At 47.6% G+C, this 16259-nt stretch overlaps 1 protein-coding gene and 1 long non-coding RNA gene across 2 annotated transcripts in view; one reads left to right on the top strand and one right to left on the bottom strand.

Moving 5' to 3' along the window:
• Positions 1 to 16259, top strand: part of LMX1A (LIM homeobox transcription factor 1 alpha) — a 170496-nt gene that overhangs the window by 118673 nt on the left and 35564 nt on the right. The window contains exon 3 of the mRNA XM_077759968.1: positions 3781 to 4013. Within this exon, the coding sequence (XP_077616094.1) occupies positions 3781 to 4013 (233 nt within the window). The remainder of the gene's footprint in view (positions 1 to 3780; positions 4014 to 16259) is intronic.
• LOC144228156 (uncharacterized) lies at positions 12971 to 15867 on the bottom strand. The gene is made up of 2 exons (XR_013334137.1): positions 14860 to 15867; positions 12971 to 13524 (listed from the first exon to the last, which is right to left on the bottom strand). It is a non-coding gene; the product is annotated as an uncharacterized LOC144228156 (long non-coding RNA).

The raw sequence follows: 16259 nt of genomic DNA on the forward strand, positions 1-16259 counted from the left end.
AACGGGGCTGCCCCCCCTCTTTCCAGTCCATCATCCCCACTGACCGTGACCATTTCAGGGTTGGAGCCCAGACAACTCCAGCCGCTCCTGAGTCAACATGGCCGGCTTCCTTTGTTGAGCTCACCCTGACCCTCCCTCCTCCGACTTGGGGGAGATTTTTAGAGCAGGGGCTGAAATTAAGAAGGGCGGAGACAGGGGAGGAGATTGACAGGGTCGAAGTTGGACAAGCACAGATGCTACCACCTGCGGCCGCAGATTCTCAAGTGCTTGTTGATTCCCAGGGAGCATTCGCCTTGAGTCTGTTTAACAGTTCATTCCCGGGGAAGGGGAGGAGAAGGAAGGCTTCGGGGACAAAGGGCCTTTGACTGGCTTCTGGAAAAGCATTGATTAGTTTGCTCAGGTTGGCAAACAGTGACTCAGGACTAGGGGTCAGGGCTGAACTGGGTGATTTTCTGCCTGAGGCATGGCATCCAGCGTGGAGGCAGGGAAGTAAAAGCAAATGTTTAAGGGACTGGCGTGGAGAAGGAAAAGGCAGGGCTGGTGGCATCTGGAATTATGGTTCCGGCCCATCGTCAGGGGGAAAGGAGCCACACCAGCCACTTGGAAGTTGAGAGGCGGAGGGCAGGCGTAGCAGGATGGGTGTTTCTAAGGTGTTCTTGATGGCCAAAGGAGGGCGTAGGGGGCCGCTGTGGTAGCCCAAGGCCTGGGCTGAGAGAGTGAGCGAGCTCACGCCTTCCTGATCATGCGCTGTGCTAGAATCACCTGCTGCCTGGCTTCCGTCCTGGGAAGCTGCTCCATCATGGGGTCACGAAAGGCAACTTCATTCTCCTCTCCAAGCCCTGGCTTCCTTCACCTGAAGAATCTGAACGGCCTCCATTTTTCTTTTGCCAATCCGTGTGCACTGCCTCGTTGGGAACCCCTCCTTCACTTCCTCTCTGCCCTCAAAACTATTCGCTTCCTCCGAGAAGCTTCCAAGACAGATACTCCATCCACATGCATAGACTTCGCATCATACACCAGTACAGCTTTAGAGCTGGGAAGTGATTGTATTACCAGCAAACGACGACTTTATGCCATTCTGTCTTCTGTTCACTGGACATTGCCTTGTACTGTTTGTGTTTCTGGTTTCCCACAGGTAATTCTTTATGGGTAGACAGTATTTGAGTTTTGTTTGTTTGTTTGCTGGCTCCATGGGGTTGGGGACTTTGTATAATTTTGTGCCGACAGTGATGGCCCACGCCTAACAGACACTCATTCATTCTGAATGAATGAGTGAAAAGAAGCGTAGACGAGCAAATGAATGTATGAATGAACTTTTGAAATGAATGAAGAAAAAAAAAAGACTGAATGAGTGACTGAAGGTGGGAATGAGCTTTTGAGTTGGGATTGGCCATGCTGAAGCCATGATGGTGATTGGCCTGTCTATAGGAAGATGCCCTTCTGTTATTCATCTTCCTCAGCTGCTTCCAGCATCAGGCTTATTGGCACAACACAGTGGCATCGGCCACCTGGATGTGCTCTGAGTCCACTGCATCTCATCTTCACAAAGAGAGGAGGGGTGTGGGGTTTTTATGCACTCTGGCCATTCCACCTCCCTGCCGCCATCGCTGCCCCACACCATCTGAACTGTCCGTGTCTGCTGACCTTGCTGGTATTTGAGGACAAACAGAGACTCTTTTGAGAGAGATTCTTTTCCCCCCGTTGTGCTAGTGCCTTAAAAAAAAACTGTTTATTTTGGAGATGCAAAAATGAGTGCCATAATGAATCAATCCCCGAGATATTTTTAGGGTATATTATCTCTGTGCTTTGCCAAAGATGTTGAGGAAGGCAATTATGTTATCCTGAGGCAATTTAAAAAAAGAGAAAAAGAACTAGATCTGCTGTTCATTTTAGTCTGTCCCAGACCGCCCTGAACTATTACTAGTCTTGGGGGGAGTCTAGGAAACAAGTTACTTTTATGGGGACCCGCTGTGCAGCAGCTCCTATGTGAAGCTCTTTCCACGTGTTATTTTAGGAGAACCAGTTAGATCATGGGACAAATAAAATCCACTTTCATGAAGTCTCCGCCATGTGCAAGAGGTTGTGGGCTGTATTCCATAGGCCTGGTTCTTCAACGACAGGCTATTGGCATGAGAAGTTGTACGCATAGGAAAATCGCATCGATAAGGCAAGATTAAAATATTTCAAGTTAGCAGTAGGAAGCAATCCCAGGAAGACTTTGGGAGCTGGAGGAGGTTGGCCTGACTTCTTAGCGACAGCCAGGAAAAGAGTGCAAAGGGGAAGAATGGCCGGCCCATAGTGGTGCAGGCAGTTGTAGGCGTAGCTGGTAACAGAGCCCAGCCCTCTGGACCTTGCTGCTTTTTGCGTCTTGAAACTTCTCCAGGGAATGACTGAGCCACGGGCGCAGACAGTTCATGTAAAGATGTTCCAAGGAGGGTCAGTTCCTTCGGACTGAGGCAGGAGAGGCTGTCTGGATTCAAGCAGGTGGCAGGTGCCTTGTCCTGAAGGGCAGGTTGGATTTGGTTAGATCAACCAGAGAAGGGGTTGGGGGGGCATTGCAGAAGGGCGGAATGGTGTAAATACGCCCAGAGCAGGGAATCAGACACGGTGTGTTTGCAGGGGTGGGGGCGTCATCATCCTCATCCTCCTCCATCTCGACCACCAGGAGCCCAGGGGCTCCCCCGTCTCCAGATGGAGGGCTCCGACCCCTCCTCCCTGGCTCCCTGCTACTGCCGTATCAGTGACCCTTGTCGCTCTACCCTTGGCATCACGAAGAGTTCCTTTTCCTAAACAGGGCTCTTAACCGTGTTAACCATTGTTCAGCGACTCCCCATTGCTCGCCACATGCTGTCCAGCCCGAGTGCGAGCGGTCACGACTGGCCTCGCCTGCCACCCTGCCTGGGGCGCCTCACCTCCTGGAGCACACCCGGGCATGGCTGCGACTTCGGACCTTCACACGGGGCGGGGGTCCCCTCCTCCCCACCCCTTTATGCCGTCCACCTGCCCGCCTTCCTGTCTTTCCTTTCACCAAGGTGCACTGACCTCCTGCTACAATGCAGATCGCTCTAGGCGTCCCCGAGCCCTCCTTGTTTCCTCCTCCGTGTCCCCGCTGCCATCATTTGGATGTGTCTCGTCTCATCCATTAGACTGAGCTCATTTCTGAAAGGGATTTTCTTTTATTCGTCTTCACATCACCAGTCCCTCCTGCTTTGGTTCGGCATAGACAGACGCCCTCTCTGTGGCTTGTTGAAATTAACTGAAGTGAAGTAAGAATTAAGCTCCGAGACAGAGGCTGCGTCCATCGAACCCCGTGCCGGGAAGCTAGGATGCAGTTTCTCTCGCAGAAACCAGCGAACACGTCCGCTTCCCCTGGCAAGCCTGCTCAGATTCACATTCTGGGCCTCCCCTTTTTGCATACTGATGGGAATGGGCCCGGACATTTGTGTCACTCCCCAGGGATTCTGAGCAGCTCCCTGGTACCCATATGTAGACCACCCTTCAGGAGCCCCGTGTCTAGATCACCCCATTTGCACCCTGGGCATTAGCTCGGCCTGTCTCCAGCACCCCTGCCCCTGCTTGTTGTAAGCCTTTGGGAGGCACTCAACTGAATCCCTTGGTTCAGGCCTCCTCAGGGAATCCATCATGTGGATTTTGAGTGTATTTTGTTCCAAAACATCCTCACCCCAGGGCTCAGAGCCTCGTGTGCTGTTGACCTGAGGCCAGCTGGCTCCAATCTGAGCTTTCTCAAAGCCCCTACTTCCCTTTCTTCCCCACTGCCAGGCTGTTTGCTGTCAAATGCGGGGGCTGCTTTGAGGCCATCGCGCCCAATGAGTTCGTCATGCGGGCCCAGAAGAGCGTGTACCACCTGAGCTGCTTCTGCTGCTGTGTCTGTGAGCGACAGCTCCAGAAGGGCGATGAGTTTGTCCTGAAGGAGGGGCAGCTCCTCTGCAAAGGGGACTATGAGAAGGAGCGGGAGCTACTGAGCCTGGTGAGCCCAGCAGCGTCAGACTCAGGTGAGTGCCCCGCGCGTGCGGTGGGCAGGGACGTGGAGCGTGGGGTAGGGAGGTGGGCCGACGGGCTGCATGGCTTTTTCCTTAGAGGACCAGCCGCTGGGGCAGCCCAGCTCCACGGCAAAGCAGGTCTGTGCATTCTGGACAGTTACCTTTGTAAGGTTGGCGTGATCTCTTACGGGTCAGGAATTGGCATGATGATGCTGTGTAACAACTACCCCCAATTCCATGCATTACAAATGTAAATACTTAGTGCTGTGTTCACAAGCCTCTAGGTTAAGGGGAGTGACTCTGCTTCAGGCTGAGCACCTGCAGGTTGCCTGGAAGTTGCTGAGCTCAGCTGTAGGCTGCAGACCAGCCTTGAGTCGGTTCTCCTTGATTCACGGACGTGCTTGAGAAGCAGCAGGTCTGGGGCGTGGTCTTCCCTTGGCAATGACAACAGTGCAAGGAGGCACGCGGAGCCCTACTGGGGCATCTCCAGCTTCTCTTCATACCGTATCTGCTAATGAAGCAAATTCAAAGCTTCAGCCCAAGGGCGCCCAAGTGACGCAGTAGTTCAAGCTTCTGACTTGGTTTCAGCTGAGGTCATGATCTCACAGTTCATGGGTTCGAGCCCAGCATTGAGCTCTGCAGCTCACAGGGCATAGCCTGCTTGGGATTCTCTCTCTCTCTCACTCTCTCTCTGCCCCTCCCCTGCTCATGCTGTCTCCGTCTCTCTCAAAATAAAGCAAACATTTTTTTAAAACCTAAAAAAAAAGCTCAAGCCCAAAGTCCAGGGTGGGAGGGGGGAGTCTCCTGCACACACCTCAGATCCCTCCGCCGGTATAGTTCTGTAATACCGTTAAAGGGCGTGATGAAGTGGCCAGCAATTCAGCCTGCGGTAATCACTGAGCTGCTCTAAGCCTCTGTTTCCTCATCTGTCAAGTGCGAAAGCTGGAATCTATCTGAGGCTCCATGTGTCACGCAGAGAAAGGATCTAGAATGTGTCTGTACCACAGCCCAACCCCCACCCTTCCTGCCTAGGCGGTCGGGGGTGGGAGTGGGGGAGAGGGGATAGGAGAGGTCCAGAGATTGTTTGAGGAGGCCAGAGAAATTGAATTAAAAGTGTCCAAGCTGAGCCTGTGTCCCCCCAGGGCGGCATTTGTCTGGCTTGGCCACCCCCCCTTCTTCAAATCAGTGAGAGACACATGGCTTTATTAATTCCTAATTCTTTTTTGCCGATCCCAGTGCAATTCCAGTCCCCCGAACGTGGCTGTAACCTCACACCGCACACCTCTTCAGGCTCTCAGGGTCCTTGAAGACCTCCAGCTCTTCATCTGGACTTTGCTGGCCTCTAGCACATCAGTGTCTGTAGCACTCACCTCCATGCCTTGAGTTTTCATTCCCTCTCTGCCTCTGTCCCGCACTTTGGGGACTTCCTGGCACGTTCTTTCAGCTTCTCTCTTAGGGCCGAGGAAGACCCCTAATCCCTCCTGAGGGTGAGTTTACCCTTAACTTCTCCTACGGGGCTACGGATCTTATTTTACTGCAGTTGCCCATTGGCTGGTTGTTGCTCTTGCCAAGGGCTAAGCCCCAGGAGGGACAGCATGTGTCTTTTTACCACTGTGTCCCCAGGGCTTAGCACAGGCCCGCAATACTGAGGGTGCTCGATAGAGATCTTTGTGAAGGAAGGGAGGAACTCATGAAACAAAAGCCCTGCAGCAGGATGTTCAAGTTCCCGGGCTATGGGGACAGGTGGGGTCCTCCTCCTGGCTGCCCCACGGAGAGCGATGTGACTCGGGGCAACTTTCTAAACCTCTCTAAGCCTCAGTTTCCACAGCTGTAAAGTGGTGATAATCATGCCTAACCGACAGCGCTGTTTGGGGGGAATGAGAGAGAAGGCGCACCAAACATCTGATATGTGGTAGATGCTGGTCCTTAACAAATGCCTGCCCGCCTGGGATCCTCATAGCGATGTGTCTGCTTCCCGTACCTCCCAGTTGGCTCTTCTCGCCGGGCTCTGCTTGCTGCCTTACGTAAGCCAGCACCAGGACAACCCCACTCCTACTGGGCTCGCCAGTCTTAAGTTTTCCTGGATGTGTTTTAATTTGAAGGCAATTCCTCCTTCTCAGGAACACCGCCATGGACATTTTGAGTGTCTCCTCCTGGCTAATTGGGCCCAGGCTGAACCAAGCTTCGTGGCCTCCACTTGGTATACGAAGGTCAGCTCACCCGCTGTTACCCCTTCAGAGCCTTGCTGTGCCCACCCACTTAGGCCTCCTTCCCAGAATATTGCAAACTCTGCAGATTCCCAAAGGGCTTAGGTGCCATGGTGATCAGAGTGCCAGTGTGACTTACAAAAGACAGGCACATCCAGCGGGACATACCCTTCTTCTCACGTGGAAAGAAATGCTGTGGTCAGGCCTTTCTTGCTACATGATGGTGTGGGGCTCAACCATGAATTTATCCAGTTGGCCGTGTTAAAGACACACAGATTTTAACTGGCTCCAGACTTAGTAGGAGGCATTAAGGTACCGTCCCCCCTTCCCCCAGCCCGTATCCCTGCACAAAGACAAAAAGAAAAAGCTGGATCTGAGCAGTGTTAATAGAAATATAACTTCCAGAGCACGGGAACTGTAAGATGTCCTACTTTTTGCACCGCACTTTCAGCAGTATGTTCAGTTCCGAGCGTTTTCTTTTGAAGCTGATAATGACAATGTAGAGCTTTCTGGTTCACTTGTGTGCAGATCCATTCAGTAGGTGTATCCTAAGTGTTGGCCTTATGCCGGGGAAGGAGTCCTGATGTGAATGGTAAGAATGGCGCAGGGGTGGGGAGATCTCAAAATGATGTCAGATGAAGAAATTAACATATTTAGGCTAGAAAAATCAAGACTACATAAAGGCATAACTGCTGCCTTCAGTGGGTGGATCAGACCTATTTCTAACATCAGAGAGCAGAATGAGACTTTAATTATTTGACCAAATCACTGAGTACTTGCATTATAGATGGATAGGTAAAGGCAAGCAATTTGGACTCCACATTGGAACTATTCGAATGTCATTCTAATTATTAGAGCTAACAAAGAGTCAGACTACTCAACAGATAGACACCCCCCCACACACACTTGTTGAAACAATTATCGGTGTGGTGGGGAAGAGAGTGGTTCTGAGAGACTTCTGTCATTCCTTTCAGCTTGAAAATCTATCATTGCTTTGCAGCTATAAGCAAAATGACATTAAAGTCACAGTCAGAATCTAGTTTCTGTATTTTCTGTAGCATTCATCTTGTCAATTATATAAACATTGCTTACCTTATATCACAAAATGTTTTGTGTGCCAGGGCGCCTGAGTGGCTCAGTCAGTTGAACTTCCAGCTTTGGCTCAGGTCATGATCCATGGTCTGTGGGTTCAAGCCCCGTGTCGGGCTCTGTGCAGACAGCTCAGAGCCTAGAGCCTGCTTCAGATTCTGTGTCTCCCTCTCTCTCTGCTCCTCCCCTGCTTGTGCTCTATCTCTCTGTCTCTCAAAAATAAATAAATGTTAAAAATAATTTTAAAACAAAATATTTTGTGTGCCAAATCCTGCCTCACTAACAGGACAAGCTTCTAAGCTTCGGGAAAAGAAGTCCACCTCCTTTTAGAGGTTCAGAGAGAGCAAACCATTCTAGAAGGTATCCTGGTGCAAATACAATTCCTCCTCTCATTTCTGTCCTGAGTGCTCTACGTATTGTGGGTGCTCGATAAATATTTGGTGAGTGAATGATCGAATGGGCTGTCATCTTTAACGTTTTTATCGATGACTTGGATGAAGACGCAGAAGGCAGGTTTTTCCGATCTGCCGATGACACAAAGCTGGCAGGGAAGGCTGGTGTGGCGGCTGACGCTCTCGGTGCTCCAAAATATTTTGACAGGCTCACAGAAGAGCACAAAGTCAGCAAGACGAAATTTAACCATTGGGTTCCAGAATTCACTGGTGAGTATAGGGCATGGCACCTGTTGTGAGAGTGTGCCCCGTGGGGTCTGCTTGGCCATGAAGTCAGCGGGAGCCCCAAGGAATGCTGTCTTAATGGACCTATCCCGTCCCTAACATGTAACTGGAACACCACTTCTGCATTCCTTAGGGCACATTTAGTGTATTTGGTCTAATTTTAAGTGACACCGTTTAGGACGCCACTGACAAACTAGAGTGAGTCTGGAGGATAGTGATGAGCTTACTAAACCATAGGTAGCTAAAGACACTCTGTACATTTAGTTTTGTGAAAATAAGGCCAAGCAATAACAGGCGAGTCTTACCCATTATGTGGGGGCAAGATGACAGATTTTGGTGTCCAACAGAGGGTACAGACTAGACTCTTTATGAGAAGGGAAAAGGCCTGCATCTCAACATTTTAATTGCAGTGGGTGGAAGATGAGGCCAGTGACCTTTAGGGCTGTTTAAATCTAGGATTCTAGAATCTATGGTTTTATGATGTGGACTGTTCTGACTTACACAAGAGCCTGTGACAGATTTGCAGCCAAAAAGGGACACCAAATTTGGAGACACTTAGCTGTTGGATCTCTTTTCTAGTATGGCCAGAAAAGCTCCTTTTATCCTGGTCCAGCTTTGCCAGTGGCCTGGAAGCAAGCTCTCAAGAAGAATGGAGTTTGTAGGAACAAAATCAGCCAGTCTCCCTGTCGTGGGACGGTCCTTTGAGCTGCCTATGGAGGGCCTCACACTGTCTGGGTCCAGATCTTTTGCTCTGTCTTGTTCTTCCCCATTCTTCCAACTCTCACTTAGAAGAGACTGCTCTCTCTCTCTACAAATACTGCAGCCTCTCTAGAATGTTCTACCCAGAAGGGGGTGAAATCTTCCACATGTGGTCCGAACTAGCACAGTGTTGTTAATTACTACTTGTCGTGGATGTCACATTTGTTCTATTGATGTGACCCATGGTTTCATTGACTTCTTTTGACCTGGGGTGGGGGCTGGGGGGCTGGCTGTAGGCACTCACGGCTCCTGGCTGGTCCGTGTTGCATTTCTTAGTTATCTGCCCCTTCTGTCTTCATGTTTCAACATCAGAGGTCATCTGAGAGTGTCTTGTGCAGCAGGTTTTAGAAACTCTTTTACTTTGATGGGCCTCCTGGGTGGCTCAGTTGGTTAAGCGTCCGACTCTTGATTTCAGCTCAGGTCATGATCTCGTGGTTCAGGAGCTCAAACCCCGCGTCCGGCTCTGCGCTGACAGTGTGGAGCCTGCTTGGGATTCTCTCTCTCTCCCTCTCTCTTTGCCCCTTCCCCATTTGCTCTGTCAAAATAAATAAACATTATTTTTTTTAACTTTACAATAAAATTGTAGATTTACAGAAGAATTGGAAAGTAAGACAGAAGTTCCCATATGGGGCCTTTGTCTGGCTTCCCTGAATGTTAACATTTCACATTTGTGTTTGCGTTGTGATAAGTATATCATGTGAACTAAGAAATTAACATAGGTATAGTATTATTAACTATATATATATAAAACTATTAACTATATATAAACTAAAGTCATTATTTGATTTCATGATATTTTCCACTAATGTCTTTATCCATTTCAATCCATATTCAATTCAGGTTTCCAAGTTGTGTTTAATTGTATGTTATTTTTACGTTAAATTGCTTACCTTTTTTTTCCATTTGTGAGATGACCGATGTCTAGTCAGAATTTCATTTTTTGCCCCTCCCTCCAACAATATCTTTATATTTCATTTCTTTTTATCGGCCCTCACCATCGACTCAAACTGTTTTTTTGCTTTTCTGTTCTGTGGCTTGTTTACCATTTTAAGGTTTTCTTTTCTGAAGACCAGCATACATTAACATTTTTTAATGTTTGTTTATTTTTGAGACAGAGAGGGTGGGGAGGGGCAGAGAGAGGGGGAGACACAGACACAGAATCTAAAGCAGACTCCAGGTTCTGAGCTGTCAGCACAGAGCCCAACACGAGGTTCAAACTCCGGAACCTTGCAATCGTGAACTGAGCCAAAGTCACTTAACAGACAGAGCCACCCAGGCGCCCCAAGCCTGCATCTTAGATTATGCTCAGAATTGATTCCTCCGCTATTAGGTTCTTCCAAGGTTCAAACCATTAATTCCTCTTGGCTTATCACCGCTTCCTCGATCAGCACTGAAGTCCAAGAGTAGCTTGTCCTGAGAGTTGAAGCCATCAGCAGGGTAAGGCAGGGCTCTCTTCCAAGTTCTGCTTTTGTAGAGGGATTTTCCCAAAGGAAGCCTGGGCTGAGATCCCCATGATGAGGATGCCTTTCTGCAAAGGAAGTTTTAGGTTTCAAATAAATACAGCAATTCCATGGCCTCTGTTTCTCCAGTAGTGTGGACTGCTGGGAAGGCTTTTACCCCTTCTCCCCCCATGGTCTAAACTCCCCTGGCCCCAGCACAGTGCCTGACATGCAACAGGTGCTCAGCAAATGTTTGCTTAGTGTGTGAATAAATTAACTCTGTCCTGTTCTTACTAACCTCTGAGGTCCTTAGCAGAGAAGCACCAATCTCCAGTATGACTCTTACTAGGAGCTGGAATGAAGACTCCTGACACATACTGAAGACTGGGGGTGGGGGGTCCTTCTTCTCTCTTAATTTTCCTTAGGGTGTGGGTTATTGCTACTTGTTACTCTAATTGTGGGATACATCTCTTTTTCCTTCCTTTCAGAGTCAGGTTTAGACGTTCGTTTTAATTTCCTTCCACAACTTTGGAATTTTTTTTTTTTTAATTCATTACAAGGGCACCTGGGTGGCTCAGTCAGTTAAGCATCCGACTTTTGGTTTCGGCTCAGGTCATGATCTCACGGTTTGCGAGATCGAGCCCCGCATGGGTCTCTGTGCTGCCAGTATGGAGCCTGCTTGGGATTCTCTTTCTCCCTTTCTCTTTGTCCCTCCCCTACTTTTCTACCTCTCTCAAAATAAATAAATAAACTTAAAAAAATTTTCATTACAAAACTAGTGAGCCTCTCTTGATTCCAATGTATCTTGGAACTCTTGTTCTCCAATAAATTAGAGTAGAGAAGTAGTGATTACCTGACAAATTTTGGAAAATGCCTGACTGTCCTATAGGATTATCCTTGTCAGTTCATAGTCATGAACTTCAGAACGCAAGATTGAAAGAAAAACTGAGCAGGAGGGATGAGCAAGTGTCAATTTCCTTATGGTGTGCAGAGGGCTTGGGGCTAAAGTTAGGTCTGCATTTGAGTCTTGCCCCAGACTAACAGCAGTGCGACTTTGGGAAAGATACTTCCCCTGTCCGGGATTCTCTTTCTGAATCAGTGAAAAGTGATCAAGGGCCTGAAAAAAGTGATCAAGGGCATGGATCTAGGGCATTTAGTAAATGGCAGGCATTGTTCTTGTCTCCTGGTTTGAGGGGTGGGGAGCTCATGGCTCATGTGCTTATCTCATTAAAGATCCCTCATTTACAAAAGTCTCATCTTCTGTCTTTGCTCTTCTGTTTCAGATGTTTCTGGATAGCTGACCTGGGACCATGTCAGGGTAGTACACAGAGGGTCTGTCATTTTGGGTGGCTAGGAAGTGTGGGCTAGAGAGGGACTGAGTCACCCCATTGGCCTGCATGTCTCAGAGGTGCTCCCCGGTCCCTGAAAATTATAGGTAGTGCTGCACTTGAAAGTCAGTGCAGGCCAGGAGGAAACCATCTTGCTGTCACTTCTGGGATTTCATAGGAATTTCAAGCAGGAATGGGAAGCATGTGTTGAACTTAGCTACCGTTCTTTTACAGACTGGGAACTGAGGTTTAGAGTGACTCTGATTGGAGCTTTTTTGAGTGCCCAAGTATCTTCAAATTCCTGAACATAGCATTTTCTGGAATGTGGTTATCCTGGAGTTTGCCTCTCTCTATGCCTCTTGGCCCGAGGGTGGTGGGATGTCTTCAAATAAATTGCTTTTGGACTGGATTCTTCTGCTCTTCTGCAGCACTAGTCTTGGACTCTACAAAGGGCCTTTGAACCTGACAGTTACCTGTTAGTGAATGCACTCTACTCCTGAATAGGCCTGTTGCGATTGCTCTGACACAACCATAATCTATTTATGCCCTTCCTGGCAGTCACCTTATCAGCCTTAATTCAGTAGATATTTCTTACATATGCTTGCCCTGTCTGAGGATCTGTGCTAAATGCTGTGTTTTAGTTGTAGGAAAAGAAGGGCAGCGGAGTTAGAGAACACTGAGCAATGCAAGTCAGAGAAATGTCCCGAAGCCAACCTCCTAAAGCCTGGGGAACAGTGAGGCCCAGATAGAAAGGGATATAAGGAGGCTGAGAGCTGCGAAAGGGACAACCCAGAGATTGGTTTTGTTATTCTTTCCTTTAAGAAACAAAGGGTGAGCCTTTAAAAAACAACAGCATGAAAAACCTCACTCAGGTAAATAGTATAATTGTTTAAAAAATATTTCATAGTTTATGCTTTCCTCTAAAGCAGCATTTTCAGAAGACTCCTCTAAACAGCATTTTTCAGAAAATTTCAGCAACAGATCAGTTATGTATATATATATATACACACACACACATATATACTTATATGTATATATTTATCATGACCTATTGTACACATTTCGTGTGTGTGTGTATGAAGTCACATTTCAACACATTGACATACTAATATTTCCTATTTTATTTATTTTTTAATTATAGTCTTACTGTATTAATGTCATAACCGACCATTGGATCATGGCCCAAAGTCCAAAAAATGGGCAATTACTTATAAACCTACCCCCCAGGTTTTGGAATTGATATGAATTCTTCAAATTTCAAGCCAGTAGCTATGTTTTAATCTTCTGGATCCCCCCATCTCTGTCAGGTGCTGAGAATAAGACTAGACACCGAAGAGATCATCTGGCCCCAAAGACTTGGCACGGTGCCCTGCACAGAAGTAAACATGCAATAACTATTACCCGTTTTCATTGTTGTCAGTGTTATGAAAGGGGACGTGAAAAACATAGATCATGACTAGCACAAAGGTCTTCATGGACATTTTTGATTTATTAATCTGGAATCTCTGGATAGTACACAAGAGAAAGTTGTAATTGCCTGAGCCCTCTAAGTTGTTTTTGAATTAAATGGTGTCTCTTGTTAGTATCACAGCCATGAAATTGACCATCAGAATTATTTGTTGCCTTCAGTCTGGGGATCAGTGCTGCTTTTTCTTTTCTGAACCTTTGTCTTCCAGTGTATTTGTTTTGTCTTCATATTATAGACGGAGAAATAAGGACACAGGATACTTGAGTCAGGGATAAGCCAGAATAAGAACTTAATTCTACCAATTACCAAGTCAGGACACTTGATACTCAGCCTCTGCTATAATTGTGAGTTGAGTAGAGTTTATCTTTCATGCTTGAAAAGTTACAGGCAATGTACCAACTCAGACAATGCATTATCTCTTTTCCATCGACTGTAATTTAATTTTGGATACTTAATTATTTTGGTAGAAGTCATCATTTAAAATTAGTGCAGTCGCTGCTGAGCACATTTCAGCTACCATAGTGTGCTGTGTGTGTTTATTTCCCTTGCGCAATCCCTGTAAGAAAAGAAAAAAAAAAACATCAAATGAACAATTGATCATTGTGATTTTTGCATGATGATGATGTTAATAATTATTGAGCCCTTACTCGGCACAAAGCAGTGCTTTAGGCACTTTACACAAATGAACTAACTTAACTTCAAATCAAGCTGATGTGGGAGGCAGTGTTATGATTATTCCCATTGTACAGCTGAGGGAGGTGACCATGGAAAAATTAGTAATTTGCTTAAGGTCCTACAGCTAGTAATTGAAAGAGACAGACTTCAAACTAGGGCAGTCCAGCTCCAGAGCCTGCATCATTAAGCACTATGCTCTGCTGTCCAATCGATAAAAATGTGAGGCCTATGAAAATAGACCTCACGTTTTGTTCTCATGTTTCGCTGACAGCTCTCCCTGGCTGCCTGTGGCGATGTTCCAGGTACTCGGTTGGACTTACTACCTGAGAGTAAGAACCCAACTGAAGAACCTTTTCATGTACAATTAAAGCAATGAAAACAAGGTGATTAGAACTAAGTTTACACTCCCTTTCAAATCCGTCAGAAGTTCACCTTCTGTTCTAACTCTGGATCCTCCTTAATAATTAATCACTATCATTATACTTTTCATGGGCATCTCCTAAAAGGAAGTGGGAGGCTTTGAAGGATCCAAAGACAACATGGCATATAAATATGAAAATACTTTAAAAGTGCGCACATGTGTGCACGCGCGCGCGCACACACACACACACACGTTTGGTGTGGTTTTTTTACAATTACTCATCAAACCTCTCTTCTGCTCCTGTGGCCATCTGATGGTTCTTGGAAAAACCAATTGACCTTTTGGTCCGGATGAGAGGTATCAGCTGTGCTGCCCACAGCCCTCATTAATTCAATGAATAAAAGTACAACAGGGGAGTAAATCAGTAAATATCAAAACTTCTAATAGGCTTCACTGATCTGCAATGTCCTGCCATCTGTTTTGACCTCACTCTTAGGAGAAACGCACTCAGATTTGTTTCTCCAGGGATAGTGTGGACATCATGCCTCTATGTATCCATCCTTCTATCGGATCCCTTTGGAGTACAGTGGCAAGACTTTGCAGTGTGCCTGGTGAACGTTAGGAGTGACGTCTCTGGCCCTGATGACTCATCCTAAGTCTTTGACCTTCTAATACCTGAGCTAAATGACCAGAGACTCCGTGTCCTTTACTATTGTGTAGTAAAGATTGGGGGGGGGGACAAATGCAGGGAAGGTACTGGTTTTCTTGCTCTGACATTCCAGCCAAGCCCATCAACTTTTAGATGTCCACCCCAGAGATTTCACGAAGGATCTGTAGATGCTTTAGACCACATACTGAGCAGAAGAGGGAACCAGCTGTAGCACGGCATCCGTGACCGAAGAGAAACCCCAGAGTCTAGTTTACTAAGGTTCGGTGGCAAATCGGGCCGTAGCTTCTTCTGAGCGCCTTGGTATTCGGTGCTGTAAAAGTGTACGGAAAGCCACGTCCTTTAAGAACCATTTGGATTCCTAATGTTCCAAGCCCAAGTTTGCATGCTGGGACGCATGTGCGTGCTTGCTTTTTCTTGGTGATTTGAGCAGGAATTTGAGTTCACGTGTGTGCATTACTAGGTGGGATCAGTGGCCCATGCTGCTATTCAAGGTAAGGGTCCAGGAATTTCTTAGGAATCTGTAAGGGTGCTAAAGTAGTGGCTTGAACTCAGCTAGGGCAGGGAGACAGTCAATAGCCAAACACTTTGATCAAATTCTGTGCTCAAATGAGAGTTATTCTTCAAAGTAGTCACCCTATAAGACTTGTTATACTTTTACGCATTTGCAGACCGCGAAGCTCGGGGGGGAGGGGGACAGAGTTGGGACAACTCCGTGTTTTGTTACCCGATGGCAGAGCTTTGGCGCTGAAGCAGGGACCCTCCGGAATTAAAACAAAAGGCAGCTGTTTGCTTAGCATGAACAAGGCTGTGAAATTTAGCAAACAAAAATCCAGTTAACTTTGAATTTTAGATAAACCCTGCAATGTAAAATTACTGCTTCAGGGAACATCAGACTTAACTATGGGTATTGTATTCAGTTAACGGGCAGCTCTAGATACATAGAGAATCCGGTGGGAGGCGAATCAACTGATGGCGTCGGTGCCGGAGCCTGCCAGGGTGTGTAGAACGATGGTGGGTGGGTGGGTTGGCTGAGTGATGATCGGTAGATGGGAGAGAAACGTAATTCTGCCCCAAGACCCCCGTTTCCACGCGTGAGCTTGGCCGGGCCGGGCCCAAGGAGGCAGTGAGTGGGAATCGCCCCGTTTCCCTGGCAACTGTCTCCCGCCCGTAGCTCCCAACAGTCTGAGTTAGAGCCCAACTAGGTGCCCAGCGGTGCGATTGCCTTTGTTTGGGGCACTCGGTGCCAGGGGCCCGGACGCAGCCCGCCCGCTCTTCAAAGGCCCTTTGGAGCCGGCCGAGGGCGGGCGCCGCAGCACCCCCGGCCGGCCGGCAGGTTGATGAGAAAATGCAGCTAAAGAGCCCGGCGGCGGGGCCATATGTTCCCCATAATCTCCAAAGCCGTCACTTCAATTAGAGCCTCCCCTGAGTTCTAATGCCCGATCCTGAGTAAACAAGCCGCCCTGAAAGAAGAACTCGGTTTCCAATTAAAAGTGTACTAACATTTCTCCTGCCCTTAATTCCCGCGGAGCAAAGCCCCTCTCCGGCGGAGGCGCGCCCGGGTCGCGGCGAGGTCGTCGCCGTCCCC

This window comes from Crocuta crocuta, unplaced genomic scaffold (genome assembly GCF_008692635.1).
Source record: "Crocuta crocuta isolate KB4526 unplaced genomic scaffold, BGI_CrCroc_1.0 scaffold133, whole genome shotgun sequence".
NCBI lineage: Eukaryota > Metazoa > Chordata > Mammalia > Carnivora > Hyaenidae > Crocuta > Crocuta crocuta.